At 43.8% G+C, this 23537-nt stretch overlaps 2 protein-coding genes across 5 annotated transcripts; one reads left to right on the forward strand and one right to left on the reverse strand.

Moving 5' to 3' along the window:
* Nucleotides 1-291: 291 nt before the first annotated feature.
* Nucleotides 292-2863, reverse strand: LOC115785400 (retinol dehydrogenase 14). The gene is made up of 4 exons (XM_030736971.1): nt 2461-2863; nt 1833-2075; nt 1390-1692; nt 292-632 (listed from the first exon to the last, which is right to left on the reverse strand). The coding sequence occupies exons 1-4, from the start codon at nt 2579-2581 to the stop codon at nt 373-375; spliced, it is 927 nt and encodes a 308-aa protein (XP_030592831.1). The 5' UTR covers nt 2582-2863; the 3' UTR covers nt 292-372.
* Nucleotides 2864-2903: 40 nt separating this feature from the next.
* Nucleotides 2904-20913, forward strand: susd2 (sushi domain containing 2). 4 transcript variants are annotated; one of them, XM_030736964.1, is made up of 14 exons: nt 2904-3249; nt 3353-3551; nt 3921-4069; nt 4335-4686; nt 5657-5858; nt 6170-6255; nt 6350-6618; nt 7150-7293; nt 8027-8182; nt 8475-8726; nt 9223-9501; nt 9717-9893; nt 15941-16037; nt 20074-20913. In XM_030736964.1, the coding sequence occupies exons 1-14, from the start codon at nt 3102-3104 to the stop codon at nt 20123-20125; spliced, it is 2562 nt and encodes an 853-aa protein (XP_030592824.1). In that variant the 5' UTR covers nt 2904-3101; the 3' UTR covers nt 20126-20913. The 4 variants fall into 4 exon arrangements, with proteins under 4 accessions (XP_030592824.1, XP_030592825.1, XP_030592826.1 ...); XM_030736966.1 differs by having other exon boundaries at nt 3134-3249; nt 3339-3551; XM_030736967.1 differs by having other exon boundaries at nt 3189-3249; nt 3463-3551.
* Nucleotides 20914-23537: the final 2624 nt, after the last annotated feature.

The raw sequence follows: 23537 nt of genomic DNA on the forward strand, positions 1-23537 counted from the left end.
GTCTGAGCGACCTGAATATGTACGTGTTCATCGAAGAGTTCAGCGTGCACAGTACTGCCCTCTGCTGGAGGAAATTGAAATGACCGTTTATAATGTGTGTCAATAACAGTTCCTCTTTGCTTTACTGTCTTTCTTGCAGACCGCACTCAGCTTTATTAAAGGAGAATTTGGACCTTAAATGTCTCCCTTCATCCTGGACCGGATGCCCACGGTGGCTGTAATTATACACATAGAAAAAAGGATGTTTGTAAAAGAAAGCATTTTATTTCAAATACACAACAAAATCTTCATAAAAACAACAAAATCTGCATAAATATTGTACACAAAGACCAGCAGGGGAGGGGTCATTTAAATGTGTCCTCAGCGTCTTCCTTAAGCCAGTTTCACCAGTCTCTCGCTGGCCTCCCACAGTTTTTTGGCCACACCAGCGTCTTTGGCAAAAGGACGGAGCGCGGCGGGTCGGCAGTCGACGAAGTAGCCCCCGCTGTGTTTGGCAGCTTCGTCTGACACGGCACAGTAGATGACAGTCTGAGCCCCGACCTCACACGACACAAAAAACATCCACATCACCACCTGCATCAGCATACGGAACAGGAAGGAGTAGTGGCACGTCCAGCCGCTTTGGATAAAACCTGGAGCGACACAAATCAGCAGGGACGTCATTGTAAAAGTGTCAACGTGTTTACATGAGGCCTTCAACTGTCTGAGCGGTCAAGAAGAAGAGGAGGTTAGGACGGTCAATTTCAGCTGCTGTGCATGGTTTTATTTTTCCTAATCCAGAAAAAGAATCTCAGATCCAGTACTGACATCATCTCCTATTCTGACATTTTCCCTGATGACTGGATTCATGAGCAAAAGGTAGACTGAAAAACCAAGGAAGGAGGAAAACTCATTAAAATAAATCATCCTCCAACTCTAAAGAGGACCATAACTTACAAAATAAAAAAAACATGTTGCATTCAATAAGCTATGAAAATTAATTTCATGGTGAACGAGTTCACTGATGTCACAGATCGAGAACGCTGAAAGTTCCTGATTTGAGGGTGTCCCATTCTGACTTCACTTTTCAAACTCTTAGTGTCTCCTCATAAGTTATACAGTCTATTTTATTAATGTCAGAAAATGATGGAAAACACTTCTCAGTGTTTTAATGCCTTGTAGTGTCTGAACACAAAGATGGTGGAACCAAAAAATGACTGTCTTTAACTGAAAAAACTTAATAGTGACTGAGAATTAAAAACAAACATTTGAACGCAGTATAAAAAGGAGAAAGATAAACCATCAAAGATAAAATGAACTCTTTAGCCTTTTAAACCCTTCTCAGGATAAACTGTAGGAGGAGGACGTCCTAAAACCTGATTAGAGAGAATTGATGATAAAAAGCTTTACCAGGGTGCACAGCGTATGAAGTCACTCCCTTCCCTTCAGTGATGCGAGCCAGTTCCTGACTGAAGTAGATGTTGGCCAGCTTGCTACGGCAGTAGGTGAAGAACGGAAGCAGGTTGTAGTTGAGGTCCTGGAAATCCAGTTTCTGGTACTTGTAGGTGGAGCATGTGAGGGTCACCACCCGGCTGGGGGCACACTCCTTCAGGCGAGGAAGGAGCAGGTTGGTTAGAAGGAAGTGACCTAAATGGTTGACTCCGAAACACATGCTGAAGCCGTCGTCCGTCCAGTCGAGGATGCTGGGCATGCCTGCACAAGGGGAAAGGAAAACCATGAGATCAGATGAGACAGGAAAGAGGTGAATTTAAGACATAAACCCAAACATCACCGATTAAACTTGTGATACTGTTTCATAGATAAAGAGGCCCAGATGTGGCCGAGACCCTCACCTGCACTATTGATCAGGATGTCAAGCCTCTTCTCCTTCTGGAGGAAGCTCTTACAGAACTCCCTCACTGAGCGCAGGTTGGCCAGATCCAGCTCCATGTGAAGGACGTTCAGACTGTGGCTCTTCACCTTGATCTCCCTCACAGCCTTCTCAGCTTTGTCCGGGTCTCTGCAAGCGATGATGACACGGGCACCTCTCAGAGCCAAGGCGGCAGCGGTCTCCTTACCTACGCCTGAATTACCACCTATGGGGGAAAAACAGGACATTTATATGTTAGCACTCATGTGAAACCTATGACTGTACTCCTGCATGGAATAATCTAAAATCTGACTGTAATATTATTCAGCATTTAGACTTATACTATAAATTTAAACCCCACTAGCACTGCAATCATGTACATTGTATATAGTGTTATTATTAGTAGTATTAAGGTTAATATTGTTTGTTGATTTTATATATATTCTTTTCTTAATAGTGTGAATTATTATATCTTTATTTATATTTATAATAACTGCGGCTGCTGTTACACCCAAATTTCCCCTCTGTGGGACAATAAAGGCTGTTTCTTCTTCTTCTTCTTCTTCAATAGCAAATAAGGTGACTAAACGTGAGGCGCTGGCTGCATTTACCTGTTATAAGAACTGTTTTACCATCCAGCCTTTGCAGGTCGGTGAAATATCTCCTCCTCTTCATCCATTTCAAAATGAAGAAACAAACCAAAGCTGCGATAATCGTGTAGAGAACATACATTTCCCAGCGAGCAGCCTCCCCGACACTGACGTCTTTAACCCGCAGCTGATGCTGCTGCTAGCTCGTTAGCTTGCTAGGCTAGCTGACTGAGAGCAAAGTCGCATCTTTTATTCCGGGTTCGGTAAACGCGGCGGACTCGAAACGAAACGGCACGAATCACAACACACAACAGTAGCTTCATTTAATGCAACAACCCCCACCACCCGCGGCTCATTTCCAGTCTATTTGCAGGAAAGATGAGAGCTGTGCTTATGCGCCAAACGCTCGCCCTGAAATCTCGCGAGTTTATACGTGAATACGACGAGTGAGACATGCAGGAGTTACTGGTTAAACTTGTTACTCAAAAATAGCTGAACATGAAATGAGTTACGTGACAGTGCGAGTATTGGGGAGAATATGTGCACGTTGTCTGTTTCCTGAAAGAAAATCAATAAATAAAAACTTCCGGTCTGCGTTAGTTTGTGAATCAGTGCCTCGTGATTCACAGCTGTAACCACACTCGGATACTTAATTTCCTCCGATGACCTTTGGCAGACTTTCAGCCAGACATGGTGTAACAGGCAGGAGCGTGAAAGGTGCTCTGGTCTCCGAGCCAAAGATGAGGGGAAACTTCAGGAACTTATTTTTCCTCTGTGGATTGCTTCTTATGTTTTCATCTCACACAGCTGGTAAGGCTGTTTTTTAAGAATGAAAATGATGTCGTATAGCGGCAGTGCGGTTGTTACATAGATTTTGATTTATTTATTAGTGTAAATAGCTATTGTTTACTAGGTCAGACATGCAGGGGACGGTGTGGAGATGTCCTGGAGAAGTGCTCCTGCCGCGCCACCTGTATGACTTTGATGAGCTGCTGTGCAGATTACAACCAGTCCTGTTTCCAGGTGATGCCTCACTCCAGCTCCATGCTGGGTGGAGAAGCGCTCAGGTGTCTCAGTTTGGACCTTCCTCCCGGTGGGAAGCTTCTCTGCAGGTGCGCTTTTGGAGTATATGATTATAATCTTTAATTTTAAGGTGAGAGATATGTTTATTAGTATTTAGAGGGCAGTGTGGGTAATGAGGCAGTTCCCAGTGCTGAAAGGTGGTCATGACCAACTGTGAAGGAGAAAGATTTGACTTTGATGTTAAGGAAATACATAAGCTGGAGTTTGTAGTCATGTTTGTTATTCATTAGTTTCTCTGTACTCATGTTTTTCCTTTTCTGTCACAATAATAAAATGAATTGTTACTTCTTCCTGTAATCACTGGGTTTCAGTAAGGATACATTCACAGATCGGCTCTGTGAGCCACACAGTTCTTGTGAGACTCACATGTCTAATAAATTGTGTTCTTTTTTGTGCAGGTTCAAAGGTGAAATTTTACGTGATGGATTTATTGATGCTGAGGGCCACGCGTACTGTATCTCTCCTCTGTTGTATGAGACGGGTTGGATACCGTTTGATGTCTCCACAGACGGCATCAATTTTGACCGATCTGCACAGTATTTTTCAGGTCAGCTGCTGTGGACGCACCACTGCCTGTCAGGATTATTTAGAAACTAAATGAATAAAAAGAAACTAAGGAAGGTTTGGAAAGTATTTTAAATGCTATTTAAAGAAACCTTTATTGTGTTTACAGTATTTTAATTCCCATTTTCCCATCTAGATATTGGCCAGTGTGAAAAAATTAAATAACATTATTGCTTATTATTGCTCCCATTAAATTATTAGTACTGTTAGTACCACCTGTGTTTACATGTGTTATGTTTAACTGTCAGTCCATCCCAGTAAAGCAGACCCTACTTCCAAAGTTATCCTGGTGAATGCAACGCAGTGGCAAAACTACGGCACACCGAATGTGGGGGGGCGACTGAAGATGACTTGGAACAATTCTTTGATTCGAGCAGAGAGGATCAACGTAGAGCTGTGGGCTTACAGAGAGTCCCAAACAGGAGGAGGGACGAATGCATCGCCCCCACCGCAGGCCCAGCTGCACTACCTCTACTCTCTTGGAAGAAATCTGACCAACAGCGGTGCCTTCAGCTTCAGCCCCAAACCCAGACGGGAATACTCTGACTGGGAGCTGGGAAATATCCGCATTACTGCAGGTTCCACCGCAGAAGGAGAAAGGTATCCATAATACATATCAGGCATTGATTATCTCATGTCTAAACATCATTTCAGATCCATATTTGGTAGTATTGGAAAACCTTAAACTTGTCATAATGCTGATGATTTTATATCTGTTGCAAAGTGGTTACAATTGTAGGAGTGTGTGTGTGTGTGTGTGTGTGTGTTACCCCTTCAGCCTAAAAAGGCTGTCGGGGTATTGTCGTCACCCCACCAGGCGGCCAGCCGCCTTTCAACTTTGCTAACACAATAATTCGAGAACGCTGTGACCTATGATGTCCAAATTCACACCACAGGCGCATCTCCTAAAAATCTCAGACTAGCTTGATTCATGGTGACCTTGACCTCAAGGTCAAGGTCAGGTTTTCTGAAAATCTTATGAACGCGGTAACTGCAGAAAGATGAACGATGTCCAAACTGATGCCATCGATGCATCTAGTAAACATCTCAGACGACTTGGTTCTTACAGGTACCACCAGCAGGTGGGAGGGGCTTCTGTGCTCACAGCTGTGGTCCTGAAATGATTCAAATGTCATGCAGAGGGACGAGCAGAGACGTGCCTGAAACGAAGAGGCTGAGATTTATTTTGGCTCAAACCTTCACATACGCTGACCTCGGTATTTGAAACCTTGGTCATATTTAATCTGATCATAAAATGCACCTTATGGTGAGCGTATCAGTATAATGATGATTTCATTATTGTGGGTTATATTTAACATTTAACATAGATTTTAGATGAAAATTAAAGTCATTCATCAACCAAATAATGTGCTAGCATCTGAAATATGAGCATCTGAAATACTTTGTTCTCTTTTATTTTATTTGTACCAAAATGTCATTTTTTGTCTTCTGCTGTTAGCTGCAAAAATATTTCCTCTTTGAGCAGAGAAATTGTTAGAGGCCGTTTTGTTTCACAGTTTCCTCACATTTTATGTTCAGAATGATAAAAGCTGTGCGGTTTATAACACAGAGATGTGCGAGGCCTCTGGAGTGGCGCTCACCTGTTAGCCTGGCACCTGGAGGAGGCTTTCAGAGAGAACTCTGCAGCCTGGGCGCGCAGCAGGTGTCTGCAGTGGGACGACCTGGAGACAAACCTGCCAGACTTCCTCAGTGAGCTCATCGACTGTCCCTGCACCTTGGCTCAGGCCCGAGCAGATACGGGCAGGTTTCATGTGAGTACCTCAGAGAGTCCTCAGACATCACCGGTAAAAGGAGAGATTGTGTGTGACACAGTGAGGCTTCTACACTCTGAAATGAACACATCCTTATCAGTTAAAATATATTTACAGCTTAAAAACTCACAACTAAGAACTGTTACTGTTTTTAAAAGGAAGCTGCTGTTCAGGGTGCAAATATAAAGATGGCTGGCAGGATTTGGGCAGGAGGGCTGATTTTCTGTTTGGACTGTGAGGGTAACATTGTGGTAATATTGTCAAACATTTAAGATTTTTATCATTATTTTAAATCAATTTTATTATTTCAGACTGATTCTAGCTGTGACATTGAGCGGGGCAGTGTGTGCACTTACCATCCAGGTTGTGTCCACTGTGTTCGAGCGATTCAGGCCAGGTAGGCGTGACATAATCGAGACAAATCGAGTTTTGGATGATTTAAATCTGAAATATGTTTTTGCTCTTTCTTTATGCGACTTTATTATTTACAGCCCTGAACACGGAGCAGGGCAGCAGTGCTGCTACGACCACTCAGGTGATCTGGTGTTCACGGGAGACTCGGTCGGCGGAAGCACCCCGGACAGAGCTCACGACTGGGGCTCGCCCCCCTACGTCCAACCCCCGCGGGTGCCGGGGTATTCCCACTGGCTTCATGATGTCCTGAGCTTCTACCACTGCTGCCTGTGGTCAGACCGCTGCCACGTCTACTTAAAACATCGCCCTTCGAGTGGGTGTCAAAACTACCAGCCACCAAGAGCAGGTGAGACCGTCCTTCAGGTAAATCATGTATTTATGGACCACATTGGATTAAACAGTGGAATATAAACCTGTTTATTTGAATCATTATTATTAAATAGTTAATTTTGTAACAGCGCATTTCTCTTTGATAAAAGAAAACGTTGGTGTCTGAAAATGGAACAAATAGAAATTTGTCAGTGTGTACTAGTTTTAAATTTGTATGTATATAAATATACTTTATAAGCATCCATATGTATTGGTTCAAGAAGTAGGCCTTCACTGAGAGTTAATCTTTATCCAAATACCTCTGACTCATTATGACCTCTTGACCTCATTATTTACTCTGTAAATGGTCGTTAGAGCAGCAGGAGGTCCGTTTGCAGGGAAAGTAAATGAACGACTGAATAATCTGCAGCTCAGAGTGAAGATTAACAGGCACAGAGTAACCTGTGTATTAATGTTAGAAAAACACTGCTCAGATGAGTGAGCGATGAGACGATGAGGTGAGACAGCGTTTGTGGGCGTCGTTGATTTGTGTCTCGATGCCTCACAGGTGTCGTCCTCGGGCATTCGCATTACGTGACGTTCGACGGCCTCAGATACACTTTCAGCGGTAAAGGAGAGTATCACCTCGTGTCCTCCCCAGAGACAGAGCTGAGTGTTCAGGTCCGAACAGCACAGGTGAAGCTGAAGAACGGTGAGTCCCTGTTGGAGGCGGACGCTCCGTCTGTATCCACTCATTCATCCTCGTGATGCAGCTGCACCTTCATTTGGCTACTTTTTACACTATAGTCTGCCTCTGGTATTTATCCACATGTACATCACATTTCCTGATGCATCTTGTCTTATTTTGCTGGCTTTTAAATCCAAGCCCCCCCAACTTTGTTTACACAGTGAGAGGAAGTGATGTCAGCTCCTAGTTTAATGACAGCCTGTTTCCTTCTTTCCCTCTTGGTGTGTCTCAGTCAGATGTGCTGAAGAAGAACAGATGTTAACTTCTCTTTAGCCATTATGTACGAGCCATGAGTCATGTGACTTGGACAGCCTGATGCCATTAACAGTCCCCTCATTAGATCAGTGAAGACAAACATCTAGTCAGCCTTTATTTCCTTATTTTCTCTCATGCATTTATAACATTACAGTGGAGTCTGAAGTAATCTGTAAGAAGAGCCAAAAGCTCGGGCTCACCTTCTCCGCTTAAACGTGTTTCCAAAATGTTTTTTTGACTTTTGGCTCCAGCTGATGTCAGTGACAGGGGGATACCCTGAGGAGGATCTAAGTATCCAAAGCACACGGTTCTGCCTGTGACCACAGAAGGGTCTGCGGTCCAAGAATAAAACAATCAGTGCTGCGTAAAAGGTGCCCCTTAATGCTGATCTCAGAGTTAATAATGCATCTTTAACTATGTAATATTTATATTCAAAAATAAGGTACTTTGGCCAGAGCCACACGGCTGTCATCAGTTGCTATGAAACAGAACGGTTCGGATGTTATTGAGGTGCGTCTGGCAGCAGGAGCCCGCCTTCAGGTGCTGAAGAACCAAAGCGTCCTCCCGTTCACTGAGCAGAGCTGGATGGAGCTACACGGTGAGGCGTTAGGCACTCCTGACTCTTCACATGCAGCAAAAGCAGCTTCTTAATTATTAATAAATAAAATTGATTTTTGTGGTGATCTTTAAGGATTTCCAGCTGCTGTTGGTGTTTATCCACTGCTTACATTTATCATCAGCTGCTTTAACATATTTAAATTTGAGGCATTTTTAATGAGATCCTGTTTTATGAATCACAGCAGTGACTCCAGTCTTTAGTTTCATTGCTCCTGTTATTAGGCTGGAACATGAAGTTATTATAAACTCACTCTAGCATCGATCTCTTCCAGGAGTTTTCGTGTTCAGCTCCTGCCCCGAGAGCGTGACTGTGACCTTTTCCTCCGGCGCTGCTGTGGAGGCTCGTATGTTTGGAGGAAACATGGCGGTGACCGTGCTGCTTCCAGCAGAGTTTAACCGCCACGCCCGGGGTCTCCTGGGTTCGATGAACTCCGACCCGTCAGATGACCTCACCACGCAGCTCGGTGAGGTCATCCCCTCAGCTAACGCCACGTCGGAGGAGGTTTTTACCTTTGGAGCCGGCTGTAAGTGTGAGAGGCTTTTGTTTGTGAAACAGCAAAGAATCAATCAGAGTGATCAATGCTGATAACCAGTTATCACTGCAGATCAATAAATGTGCTAATAAAGGTTTTAATTTTCTGTCTTTACAAAAGCAAAATGTGATTATACATACATTTTTATTAAACCTCTGAGCGCGCAGCAGGAGAAGATACATGTTTCCAGTTAACTCTGATACATTTAAGAGTCCATTAAGAGGAAGTGAGAGCACAAATTTGGGGTCTCTGTGTTTACAGGACAGATCTTTCACCAATCAGTCAATCAATCAACAGAAAATGACTGAAAGTTCTTCCCTGCAAATTATAGAGTTACTAATTATTTTACTTTTAATACTACACTTTAGAAAACAATCAGTTTTAGATCTTTAGTTTATTATTTTTAATCTTAAAAACCTGTGTGTGTGTGTGTGTGTGTGTGTGTGTGTGTGTGTGTGTGTGTGTGTGTGTGTGTGTGTCTCCACAGGGAACATTTCAAAGAACTCCTCCCTGTTCACCTATGACTCGGAGCACCTGTTGCACCTGTATTCTGTCCCATCGAGCCACGACGCGGCCTTCGTTCCAGCCTTTTCTCCTCCTCAGAGCCTTGATGACCCTTTGGTGGCAGACGTGTTGGTGATGTGTTACGGAGAAGGGGCGCAGTTCTGTAAACACGATGCCCTGATGACTCAGAACCTCACGGTGGGAAATGCCACCCTCAGGGCCTACGAGGAACACCGAGCCCTGATGGAAGCCCTGAAGCCAGGCAAAATAAATAAACAAACAAATAAATAAATAGATAAATAAAAATAGAAGATCTGAAAATGTGACTCAGCACGTGTTGTTGGGTAGAAGTGACTGTACACTATAGTCACATTGTGCAGAAAATAAACTTGTATAAATAAGTGTAAATATTGTTTTTGAAAGTTTTTATGTTCATAGATCTGCAGTGATATGATTGAATGTGTTATGCTCCCTCAGTGGTGTCTTGTGGCTGGCTTCCCACACCAAGGAATGGGAGAAAGAATGGGACTCGTTACCTGGAGGCGAGTACTCTGAGCTTCACCTGCAGCCAAGGCTACATAATGTATGAATCTGCAGAGCGCACCTGTCTGGGTGACGGGACCTGGACGGGAGAGCAGCCCTACTGTATCACAGGTAGGCTCTACAATGAAAAGCACAATAAATGAATAAATGTCTGCGTTATGGTGAAATGAGATCAGCAGGGATGAATGTGAGAAAAGCAGCAGTAATATGAACACATACACCAATCAGGCATCACATTATGACCACTGAAGTGAACTGATTATCTTCATCATGGCAGCTGTTAGTGGGTGGGAAATATCAGGGAGCAGGTCAATATTTAGTCCTCAGATTTAATGTGTTAAAAACAGGAAAAATGGAAAAACAAAAGGATTTGAGAGAGTTTGATAAGGTCCAAATTATGATGGCTGGATGACTGGGTCAGAGCACCTCCAAACTGGTCTGCAGGGGGCAGTATCTATCAAAATGGTCCGAGGAAGGAACAGCAGTGAACCAGCAGCAGGGTCATGGGCAGCTGAGGCTCAGTGATGCACATGTGGGGTGAAGGCTGACCCGTGTGGTCCGATCCAGCAGACGAGCTGCTGCAGCTCAAATTGTTAAAATTAATATTGGCTCTGGTTCACTTAGCTGGGAACACCTGAAGGCCAGGCAGCAACAGCAGAGTGTGATGCTTTGGGCAATGTTCTGCTGGGAGACCTTGGACCCTGCCGTCCATGTGGAGGTTACGTTGACACGTACCACCTACCTGATCTTTGTTGAACAACATCCTGGTTCAGATACCACAGCACAGCTTCAGGGGTCTGCTGGAGTCCACCCCTCGATGGGTCAGCAAAAGAGGGACCAACACAATATGGTGGTCATAATGTTGTGCCTGATCTGTGTATGATATTATGTGTATTATATAAAATGAAAATGTCTCTTCTAAACAGTCTCTTCTTCTATGTTTTTCTACATTTTCTGATGCTTTTACATCAGTTTGGAGAGTCACAGCTTTGTGCTTTTTAAAAAAAATTAAAGTTGAGTGTGTAGCACACGTGGATGTCTGAGAAGAATCACGTTTTATGCATCCTTAAAGACAGTCTCCACTGGCAGCACAGTTCAGTACCACATGTCTATAAACGTGTTTGATTCCATATCTCAAACTCTTTGTGACTCCCTGCCGGCTGAGCCTTGCTGCACGCTGTCATTGGCACTGAAGTATAATATAATTTAGAGCCGGTGAAAATGTGAAAGCTGTCATTTTTCTGTCAGTTTAAACTTACGGGAGGTGAGCCCCGTTCTTGTGTTTCAGTCTGTTGGAAGCAAAGATTAAACTGACTCATGGTTCCTCGCGCTGACCTTCAGATACAAAGGTCAAAACTCCTGAACCTGAACCGGCGTGGCTGTTTGTGAGCTGGAACCACCTGGATCCATCTGATGGTTTCATTCGTCACCTCAGCTGTGAACTCAAACCGAGTGCTGTAGTTTTAAGCTGGTGCCATTAGGTGGCAGTATTTCCAGCTGAATCCCCTCAGTGCCTTCAGGATCAGCAGCATCAGGATTCATTTTGCAGTGTGGAAGCCAGAGCGTTTTTTTACTGCTAATTTTAACCCACAAACGTCCGTGTTCGGGAAGAAGACTCACACACATGCATACTCAGATTGTTTAAGTAGCACCTGTTACTTTTTAATTTTTGTTTTGGCTTTTTGGCACTACAGATGTGACAAATATGTGAGCAACAGTTCACATGTTTGTAATGAGCAGTAGGTCCCGTTTGTTTGCCTGCATTAAGTGTGGATACTCTGTAACGTATTCAGTACGTACTTTGTAACATCACCTCCTCGTGTAGTGTGACAGAGGGGACTAATGCCTCTGTCACAGAGGCTTGGCTGGTTTTAAGAAAACTATAATTGACATATTAATCCTTTAAATTAAGATTTGTTGAAATGGTGCGTCTGAAAAGCGGTGAATCAGAGAATCAGAACATCTCAACCTCTGATCCACCTCTGCTTTCATCCTTCTGTGGCCTCTCTCCTGCCCTCCATCCTTTCCTTGTTATAACTGCAAACAGAGCCTTCCTCTCGATAGTGATCAGGGATAAATTAACTTCACAGAACAGATTTGGAGTCCCTTGTAACAAACAGCTCGGTACAGCTGGATACAATTGATCCAAATTCAATTATTAGCATACTGGTTTCATAACACGGTTATCTGGAGCAGAGCTGTTGGTGATATCCTTGTTTGTTTTCCCTACATCTGTTATTTGGCTTTTTTCTCACTGATTTCCTTTCTGACTTTTTTGCTAAGGATTTAACTGAGCTATTATTTCATCATGCATAAGATTACCTTACCTTACAAATTCCCTTTTGACCACTTGGACCTGTGCACCTTTGAGGGCTGGATCTCCTCCAGTGTACCAAACTTTCTCAAGTCAGATCTCGCATTTAGGATGTGCAGTGAGCAAAGAGCTCTGCATGGACAGCGTGACCTGTGGGGTGCAAAGTCACGCTGCCTGTGAATGTTGTTAAAAATGATGGGAATTCTCCCGGTCAGCCTCCTGACCCCGCGGACTGCCTTTGGCCTTAGACGCTGCTGAAAACCTGCTGGGTCATAGCCGGAGACCAGCTGTAATCAGCAGTGATGCTCATCCACACGAAACTCAGGTCACTGTGAAACATAAGTCAGGTTTTATAGTTGATTTTGAAACATTCCTGCTTTACTTCCTGTCCTTTTAAGGAATACTGGCCACATGGTTTCATTTGTCTTTATGGTCCAAGCTGTGGACATCTTTGATTGCACCCTGCACCCTGTCTCTGACAGCACACAAACAGTCGTACGCAGTGATGTAGTACTTTACATGTGCCCATTCTGCAAGGCCACACACACACACACACACACACACACACACACACACACACACACACACACACACACACACAAAGGTGGACCTTTTTAGCTATGTGACAATGATTACATTAGCTGCGGCCCTCTCATTAAACAAATCAGAGCTAACAACTGCCAACATGACCTCAGGTTCTCAGTGGCAGGTGTTGCATGAGCTGTGACCTCTAACCAAGTAAACAACACTAAATCCAGACGGAGCTGGAGACGCCCTGGCGGAGCGCTCCTCCTCCCCTTAAATGAATCACTGCGGCGGATGTGCAGGCCGAGCAGTCGCAGATCGGAGTCACGGCTAAGATGAAAAGGCCGTGCGGCCGCATCCAGTTTGACTTCTTCTGTGAGTCACTTTAATGAGCTGCTGCTGAAATGGTGCCTGCTATCAGCAGAGGTGACAGTAAGTCCTTCCCATCAAAAGTGGATCTCTGTGAAGTTTCCTATCACCACGAGCCTCAGCTGTTGGAGATGATGCTGTACTTGTCAGCGTGCTTTTTAACCATTCCAGATTTCAGGTGGTGGTAGTGGTGCAGTGTGCTGTGAGGATAATGTTAATATGTTCTGCTGGATAGACGGGAGTGTTGGAGAAGTGAAGGTGGAGTTTGGACAGAGTCTCCTGAGTGCTTCTGATCTCAGCTCTGATGGGGCTGAGAGACACTTACAAGGTTACAGAGTTTACTGCCTCGTCACGGTCCTCTGAAAAACAATACCCCGGGCTGAGTATCAGATGCATACCAATAACGGGTTCAACCCACCTTAATGGCCTTATAATATTAATAAAGTTCCTTGCATAGAGGAGAATAAAGCGATTAAAGGAAAGGTGACAGCTGCCAGAAGGGGATCGAGCAGGAATGGTGACGTGGGTTGCAAGACAAAGTCTCGCTCAATTTTCTTGCCGTGGTTCTGTCTCAGATCCCCCTGAGATAGAGCAGCTGAGCGCTGACAGAGAGATGAAATTGGTTGGTAAATTCAGGTTGCGTAGGAGAATGAGCTTTGAAATGCCAACCAGGGGCAGCTCGAGACCTTAAAAGCAGTCATGTTGCTCACATTTCAGGGTCTCGCTCGTGGCCGTTTCTGTCTCTGCCTGATAAAATCCGCTCAGCAGGTTTTCTCACCTCTCTGTCACATTTTTATTGTTTCTATTCTTTTCACAAGTTCTGTTTTATTTTACGCTGATATTGACGAGTCTGTTTACTTCAAAGCCAACATAAGGATGAGGTGTCAGCAGTGCTGAGTGTTGGTAAAGGATTAAGGAAAAACTGCAGTGCTGTTTCACACGGTGCTGAAGATTATAAGATCTGCACCTTCATGTTTCAGAGTTTGTGTCAAAGATGCACACGTGCTGTGGCATCGGCGGCTGGTTGGTGAAGTCCTGTTAAAGACACAAACTGAGCATTTTCACCTCAGATCTGTGATCAGGAAGCCAACCAGCATATACAGAGAAGCCTTCTGACTGACCACAGTGTACAAAACTGACTTATTATTCTATGCACACGTGTACATGACAGGCCGTGTGGTGGAGGGGCGACTTCAGCTCAGCTAACAGAGGCTGTATGAAAGGTTGGGGTCTCTGGAATTTGTCTTTTCCTTAACCAAATAAGATGCATTCAAATGTAACATTAAAAAATAGCATTTTTCAGCCCTTCTCCCCGTGCTGCTGTCACACAGACCGGATTACTCTCTGTTTAAAACACCCACTTACACGAGGCTCATAAGAGGGAAGGTGTTCTTACTGATCTAATAATACTCCAAACTTTCAGCTCTCCGGGTAAAGCCATCAGTGGCAGTTTTTACTGTCTGAGAATTAAACAAAAAATTCTCATCCATCATTAAATAAAATAAAATGTCTTTGGGGTTTGTTTGTGTGTGAAGCAGCAAAACTAAGGAAAACAAAAAGTTCTTCCTGCTTTCGTTTCACATTTATTCCCTCATTTTGTACCTGAATTATACAATAAAGCAAACCTGATAAGCAGCCAGTCTGCATCATTGCTCTGAAGAACTTCATCCTGCTGAGTTGAAATATTAGTTATTGATCAGGGTTACTACAGCTGCTGCAACTTTGCATGCAGAGTCCCCTTTAAACGCCAGGCGATAGACCGAGCTGAAGTGCAGGTGCCGTGACAGGCAGTGTTTTGATTGGCTCCTTCCTGACTTTGTGTTTAAGTGTGTCGATGCAGCTGAGTGCTTTCAGAGGTTGTACTTGGAACGTTTAACGAATAAAGTTTCCACGTTCCAAATTCCAGGAATCTTTGCACCTGTCACGTTAAGTCAGGCGGGGTGAGATGCACACATTAGATGGCAACAACAAATATCTTTGCTATAACCGAGGAGAGACAGCAGAATGATTTTAAGATGATATCAGCGATATCGCAGAGAAACTGTTCTGTGAAAAAGCTTCATGTGATAAGAACGTAGCTCGAGGCGGTCGGGCTGAGTTAGCGCTATGAAAACACTCAGTATTCTGACGAGCAATTTCTCTCAGAGATAAAGACTGAGGAGTTTTATCTGTCTGAACTATTATGAACTCAGATTTTCTGAGCTTGAATTGGTAACATGTATCATAATATTTCCTCTATTTTCACAAGTGCTACAGATGAGTGATGTGCACTTCCTTTCTCCACTGAGCCCTGTGTGATATCTATCGTGTTTAACTCATCTCACTAGAAATGTGCTATTGTTTACTTCATTATTTATTGTTTGATCAATGAAGTTTGAGTTGAATAATCGGATCCAGATGAGGACAGAATTATTACCACCCTATGAATTCTTTTTCCCAAGTGATGTTAAACAGAGCCAGGAGTTTTTAGCCCAGCTTTTCCAAAGATCCTGGTTTTATTTTGGATGCTTATAATATTTTACACAGAAACAAAATTATTTCACAAAAACAAAAACTACCAGGGCTAAACTTTTTAGCCCCCCCTGATATGATGCAGTTGATTCTGTGTCTGCAGCCTGCTCTTCTTTGGAGAGTCTCTCAGGCTCCTCCAGATTTGATGGTGTTCTGGTGTGGACCTCAGTCTTCAGTTCACCCACAGATTTTCAGCTTTTTTCAGCCAGTCAGTAACGTTCACGTCGGTCCTCTGGTGGAGGTTCTTCTCCAGGAGCCACGTCTTTGGGTCGTTCTCATGTTTTGTTTGGGAAGCGTCTAAACTTGCACTGAGAGCTCGAATCAAGTTCACAGTTTTACACCCATTTCCTCTTCTTCATACTCTCCTAACATTAATGACTTTACTCCAGATAATAAAGCTGTAACAGTGTTTAATGCTGGGCTGCTGTGACTTTCACAGATGATCAAGTGGGCTTTGTACTCGGTGCTGTTGGTTCCCTCTCAGCTCTGGTTGCAGTGGCAGTAATGATCAAACTGCACAACAGGAAACAAAAAAGGTGAGTTACACTTCACAGAATAATCCATCTTTGTGTTTATGTCATAAAAAGCAAAGGCAGATATGATATCAGTGTGAGGAGTTACAGTTCTCACAGGTTTGCACCTGCTGCACTTCTATAAATGAAAAAATGATTTCTTACCTCATCAACTGGATTCTTTGATGCTTTTTAGCTGAGAAGCACAGCTTTGATATCCAGGAGGCTAAATTATATCATCTGACACAACAACAGTAAACTAGTTTATATTTACACTGTAAAAAAAAAACAGGTAAAGTCACTAAAACCTTCGAGGCATGAGCTGCAGATTTCATCTCACAGGACAAAAGTACTTCTGCTTCTACAAGCGAGTTTTAGAAAAAACATCCACAGTGAGTGATTTCTGTTTTCTTACTGTCACCTCAGTACTTTGAGTACTTTAATAGAGGCTGTAGTCTCAAATGGGGACATTACATTTGGGCTTTTCTGCACTTCATACTTGATTCTGCTCAGTAGTGTTTTCATACTTTGATAAGCCATGTTCACTTTCTTGTGTTATGCTGTAAAATAAACCCATCGTCCCCATATTAGGACAGAAAGTAATGACTTCCTGTCCAAAGAGGAAGCTTAGTTTGGATACTGTCGGGTCTCATCATAAATAGCTAGCAGAAATTACAGATGCATCCCAAGCATGAGCTCAGGTGTCGTGCAGATAAAGCACAGGAAACACTGGAGCTGATCAGTGAGATAATATCAGATCACATAAATGCTCGTCTGTCTCTGTTCTTTGTGCTTCTCTCAGTATGAAGCACAAGTGTAAGGTCTCCTCGGGTCAGGCGCTCTCTGAATTAAGACATAACTATTGGCTTGTTTTTGTTTGGTAGGCCTGCAGCAATAGCCACCCATATATCTTTCATTCTGTCTTTGATGAGATTATACGTTTGAAGTTGGAAGTTGGTACATAGCTAGAGGTCCTCTTTCCCTCTCATTTCCTCCCAAGTCACCTTTTTGCTGTGCTCGCAGAGACACACACAGATGCAATGAATCCCACCTGCTCGTTTGATATTCAGCATGTCCCAGCCTCCTAAACGTTACTCATACATTTTCTTTCTGATCTGATCAAACCTGTACACCCCGTGGGATCATACTTATGACTGCAGTCCAGAGAAACAAGAGGCCAATAGTAGCGCTCGCTCCTGGGCATATGCAGGTAAATTAAAGGCCTGTTTTATGGCTTCACAGACTTCATTTGGGCTTTCCCCCATCATAACTATGGCAGGAGAAGGCAAAAGATGGATGTTAGTACTCAAGAACCACCTCCTGCTCCCAGCATCACTTGGGGCTTGGGGGGGTGGATGAATCTGCTATGTTTTGAAGACGTGAGGGCGAGGAGCGTGCACACCTGCCCTCTCTTGAAGTCTTGATCGTAGGAGGCCAGGTGTAAAAAGATGAGTGTCAAAAGGTCTGCAGATGTGAGTCAGGTGATCTCAGACAGCATGCTGGTACACATGCTGCTACTGGAGACTCACAGCACACACACACACAAATATGCTGGCTTAGAAATGATGCAAAGTTAAGATGAATAACTTTATATTGCAAAGAGTATTTAAATGATGCACTACAACAATGATGGACAGGATAGTGAGCTGAATCAGCAGAGCGAGTTCTGGGAGTCTGCTCCATGGTGGCCTGTTGCTATAGCTGAGCCATAACACTGTTTTTCACCACACAAACACTGGAAACCACATCACACATCCACCACATTCATGCTTTAAAGTTAATGATTTGAACATAGACATTAACAGTCCCATGAGTCTTTGCACTCAGCGGCGTGGAACTGACAAAACAGTCAAGTAGGTGTTATTAAATAAACTGATTATCAGGCATAAAGCACAAAAACTCAGAGCAGGTACAGTTTTAATATAAATGAAGTTAAATTAACAGATGCATTTATAGCCAACACTCTAAATAATATAAAGATGGTGTTCATACAGTAGCCCGAGTGTGTTGAGACATCTTACACATTCCTAAAATGAGCGGTGACACTGACATGCATGAACACACATGCACCCACAATCTCCTCCTGACGAGTGCAGACACCGATTCGTCTCCAACATCAGAAGCGTGTCAGGGTGGAAGCAGCAGGGGTCTTACTGTATTTCACATCATGTCTGGGTTGTGTGTCTGGGGGAAAGGAGCAGTGATACTACACAACTCTGTGTGTGTGTGTGTGTGTGTGTGTGTGTGTGTGTGTGTGTGTGTGTGTGTGTAACTAAGGCATCCTGAGCCTGCTGCATGTGTCTCAGACCTGCAGGGGTACTTTCCACATCTAGGGTTACTTTGCAGGTTTCGACAGGTCGACAGCAGCTCACCGCAGTAGTAGGAAAGTCGTTACACCATAAGATGTGCGTCTGTGTTTGTGTGTCTGCATGTGTACTGTGATGTCTTCTCCACTTCTGCTTTATGACACATCAAAAAGGCAGAGGGGTGTTTGTCTGCATGTGGAAAAGGGTTGAGAATGAATTTCAGGATTGATGTGGGAAGAGAGGTAAACCGTCTTAGCCGTCAAATTCTGTCTCATTTATGCATCTAAAAATATGGCTTAAAAATAGCTCTGAGTTTGGGAAGCTTCTTCCCGACTTCTCCTCATTTGACTGATTAATGTTGATGTCGGAGTGGAATGAAATCATAATCACACTGGAGATGTTGGCTAAGATGACATCATCAGTAGTACAGGAGGACACCTTTAATAACCTGCTGTGCTGATGGGTGCTAACACCTTCTTTTTGTTTGGCTGATTTGGTCGTGAGAGGTGAGCTGGTGTTTCTAACAGTGTTGGATGTTTACAGCACAGATGACCAGACACATCATTAGGTACACCTTGCTGAATTCTCTTAGGCGAAGATTCAACAAGCTGCTGGAGACTTTGGTCCATATTGACATGAGCGCATCACACAGTAGCTGCGACTCTCCCGTCCCACCACATCTGGTCACTGTGGAGGTTCACAAAACCAGTTTGAGATGATCTGAGCTTTGTGACATGAGGTTATCAAAGGTTGGACATAACCAGCAACAATACTCAGGTAGCCCCCCCATTAAACCAGCCTGAACCGTTGATACCAGGCAGGATGGAGCCGTGCTTTCGTGCTGTTCTGACTCCACCATCTGAATGTTGCAGCAGAAATTGAGACTCGTCAGACCAGACGATGATTTTCAGTCTTCTTTTGTTCACTTTGGTGAGCTCGTGTGAATCGTAGCCTCAGTTTCCCGTTCTCAGCTGACAGGAGCGACACGTGGTGGTCTTCTGCTGCTGTAGCTCATCTGCTCCAAGCTTTGACATGCTGTGTATTCAGAGATGCTCTTCTGCATTGTAATGAGCAGTAATTGAGTTACTGTTGCTTTCCTATCTCAGAGCCATCGTCCGCTCTCCTCTGGCTTCCTGCAGATGTTTGTGTGTGAAAATCCCGCCCGAGCAGCAGTTTCTCTTTAAGTCTTCCTCTTTCTGATGCTCTGGTGCTGAATGCACTGAGTTACTGCTGATTAGATATTTGCAGTTTAATGAGCCTGGTCGGTGCAGATATTCCTGAAATCCAAGTACCAAAGCATAAATGATGACCTCTGACTGAAGATCTTAAAGAATGGATTCACATATGATCAGATCTTTATGTTTTTAAACTTGCTGTAATCCTTTTCAGTTCTGTCTGAATCCTCTTCCAGACATTGTAGGAAGTTCAAATGATCCTCCTGAGCTTTAGGTCAAAAAGCAGCCAAAGCTGCTTCTGTAGTTCAGACACCGCAGGAAGGCGTGCTGCAGCTTCCTCTCAACATTTACGTCCTTGTTTTATATCAGCTGCTTAATAAAACACTATCAGTAAGAGCATTAAAATGCTTTTATTATGAGCTGAGCTGAAAGTGTGTCTATGACTTCTTCTGCTCCCATGAAGCAGCAGGAGGAGGGCTGCTGATGAAAATGTGTTATTCTTGTTTTTGTTGCTTTTCAGGTTTTAGCTTCTTAATCTTTTCAGTTTGCTCAGTGACTCGTTTTCATTTGTATTTCCAGAGAGAGAAAAGACGAGCCGATCCAGATGGTGAACCAAGAGCAGACCTGCTAAACTCTGAGTCCTTTTGAATTATGGACCGATCAGCGATGGCCACAAACATGTTCAGAGCTGAGCATTTGGACATCGCGCTGCCCAATAGGATGGCGCTGTTCTCTTGACCTGTTGACCTTACGGAGTAAACCTCAGGCACGATGCTTTCAGCTTGTTGTTTGGCCTCATGTTTTTGCTCTTGTTTAACTTGGAAAAGCTCCAGGTTGTGGTAAATGGTGCATGGGGTGACGACTGAGGGAACTGAAGAAAAGGAAAAATGCCACAGTTGTTTTTATATCCTCGTTCTGCATGACCGAGCGTCCGATCTTCGTCAGAGAGAGAATTGTATAAATACTAAATGGAGTTATCATCATTACAATCAACACCCCCTTCGGTTTAAAATGGGACCAGATGTGTTCAGACTCATGTCAAATGTGAAGTGAACCCGATCGTTCTTTGGTTGAGAAACGCTGAACTCAGCGCAGCCTACGTGTGGGCTCGAAGCCTTCAGTCAAACCAAGGGTTTTGCTGAGTGACTGAGAAATCCACAAATGTTACATAAAGGTCGACTTTTTACGCTCTGTCAACACTCGCTTTCTGAATTTTTGTGTACATGAAGAAGTTTGCCTTCGGTGCTTTCAGAGGCTCGGCGAGTGTCTTTTAGATGAAACTAAAGCTAACCAGGAAGAAGCTTCTCTTTATTCTCACTGGAAATATTTGTAATAATATATAATCTGTATTTGAAAAACAATGCCGGAGTAAAAGAATCTGACTCACAGAGGAAATCAATAAATCATTGTGTTGTACTACGGTTGTGTGTCCTTTGTGTGTGTGCACTCAGAGCTCAGAAATAAAAGAATCACCCAGCAGGCACGCCCCGTCGGACAGACCGTCATCTCACGTTACCCCGCGGTCTTCTCCCCCACTTTGAACCTGACTGCGTCTCCTTTTCCAAAACAGAGCCCTTGGGGGGGTAACAGGAAACACAGTGACAGGGTCCCCTGTGGCTGATCTCTGCGAGTGATAGGTGGGGTCCAGCTGGGGTAGAAGAAGGGTTTTTGTTGGAGGCTAATTGAAATAACGTGGCCTTCAGCACATGGAGGGCTTTGAAGTTGGTGCTGCATGTGGACGTTGTTGTGCAACGCTGTATCTGTTTCCAGCTCCTGCAAAGCCCGACTATTTCTGCTCTGATCTGCCTCCTGTTGTTTTTCACATAAAGTCACATTAATGTTTCCTAAAAGCATAAGTACTACTCCCTCTGTTAGTTACCTGGTAACAGGCCCCGATAGCCTCACAGAGGTCAGGTAAACCTCCCAGGGTGTCGATGTCTGGGGTCTTTCTGCACTATCAGCTCCGATTTGACTCACTTGCTCTATAATCTCCTAACTGGGTGCAAATTTCCCTCCTTTCATGTGTCAGTCGGTGCTTAGAAGAGAAGCAATGGAGCAAGCCGCTGCGCCTGTTTGCAGAGTCAGATGCTGATTAATTGCGTATGGATGAAAGTCGAGGTTTTTCATCTCAGTGGGGGCCCGCGCTAACCCTGGCTGTTTACACTTGCTTAACATCTCAATAACCCGGCATAATTAGTTCAATCATATTCAAACACAAGTAAATACTAACGCACTCTGTGCAAGCCTGCTGCTTTCGCGTGGGACTTTTCCCATTTCTCAGATCTGCTCTGCATCCCCGGATTATGAAGGAAGGCTTCTGAAGTGGCTTTTGGATGAGGCTTTTGTTTTGGGTGTGTGTTTTTGTTTCATGTCAACTGCAGCTTTGCAGGTGTGCTTTGTCCCTTAACTTCTAATACCTGATAGCTGAACAGCTCCGTCTGATGTTCTCCTAATTTTAAGGCGTAGGTTGAAATAAAGATTGATTCTGGGATTAAGGTGTTTGCCCAAACAAGGAGTTTTGTCACTGCCAACGTGAACGCGTGACATCGAAGAGAAGATTTTAGAAAAGTCAGCTAATCCTACGGTGGATAAAAACAAAAGCTTTGCTTTTTATTTTGCAGATATACATTATTTTTACACCGTCTTTTTACACACATGGCAAAATCCTAAAACCAATAGGCAATTAAAGGACTAATTAAAAATCATCGGTAACCTGTATCAGCATATAGAACATTAGCACCACTGCACAAAGGTCAAAGGTCACTTAGAAAGACCGTCATTCTTAAAGGAACAGTGCCTGTTTTTATCTAATATGTCCTGAGATGGATCAGAAATGCTGTGACAATGATGAATAATGGAATCTGTAGTTTTAGGCCTCTGTGGGAGTGATGTGATCAGCAGGGCCTCCCACTTTTCTGTTCTAGTTAGAACCAGTTTGTGCTGTTCTGTGGAGAGTGCAGTGTACACATGAAGCATGAAGGCTTTTTGTGCTCACTTTCCCACATGAAATAACCTGCATTTGTTGAGCACATGAACAGTGTTTTTATTTATATATATATATATAATTTTTTGCTCTTTTGAGATTATAATTAAACCCACAAAAGCTCGAGACAGTGAACTAGCCACATGTATAATTTATTTCAGCTGTATTTAAATAATTACAAACGGGTTTTCCTAATGATCACAATTTTAAATGGAAACTGTTGCATCACATTTGCTGCTCATCTGAATTGAGCAGAAGCTCATTCACTAAATCAGAGGGTGGTCGGTGAGCCACGGCTGAACCTGTACAGCAGACATTTACAGCAGCTTCAGGCCGAAAGCTTCTAATCCCAAAGTAAAAAAACAACATGGTGACAGTAAACTGATGACTCTCCTGCTGGAGGCCAGATCTACCTGCAGTTCAGTCAGAAGTTTACATGCGTTCATCATGGGCATGAAGGTCATGGTGACAGCACTCATTGGATTGATCAATACTCAGAAGAATGGGAAAGGACCTCAGAGAGGATCTGAGGAGGATAAAACGGTCTCTTGGAGCCATCGCTAAACAGCCACAGATTCAGAGATCATCAGTTCAAACAGCTGTACATAAAGTACAAGTTATTCAGATGTGTCACCAAAGACCCAAACTGTCAGCCTCTGATGAGAGCAGATTGGATAGGATGTTCAGGAACAGCCCAGGAACCATGAAGGCTCCAATCTCCCATTAACTGGAAACTGCTGGAACACCAGCGTCCAGTTCACATCCCCATGGACTGAGAGGGAGCTGCCCAAGAAACAAGCCTCCTGCTCCAAACTCAACACCTTCAAGCCAAACGAAAATTTGCACTTAAATCCCTTCAGGAGAAAAGTTTCCTGATCCGACGAGGCAAAGATTGAGCTATTTAGCCAGGATGATGTTAGAGGTCTGTTTGGAGGAGGAAAGGTGAGACCATGGTGGTGGTAGCATCATGCTCTGGGCCGGTTTGCTGCCAGTGGTCCTGGTACATTGCACGAAGTGGGTGGAGTCATGAAGAAGGAGGACCTCCAAATTCTTCACCTCA

This window comes from Archocentrus centrarchus, chromosome 9 (genome assembly GCF_007364275.1).
Source record: "Archocentrus centrarchus isolate MPI-CPG fArcCen1 chromosome 9, fArcCen1, whole genome shotgun sequence".
Taxonomy (NCBI): domain Eukaryota; kingdom Metazoa; phylum Chordata; class Actinopteri; order Cichliformes; family Cichlidae; genus Archocentrus; species Archocentrus centrarchus.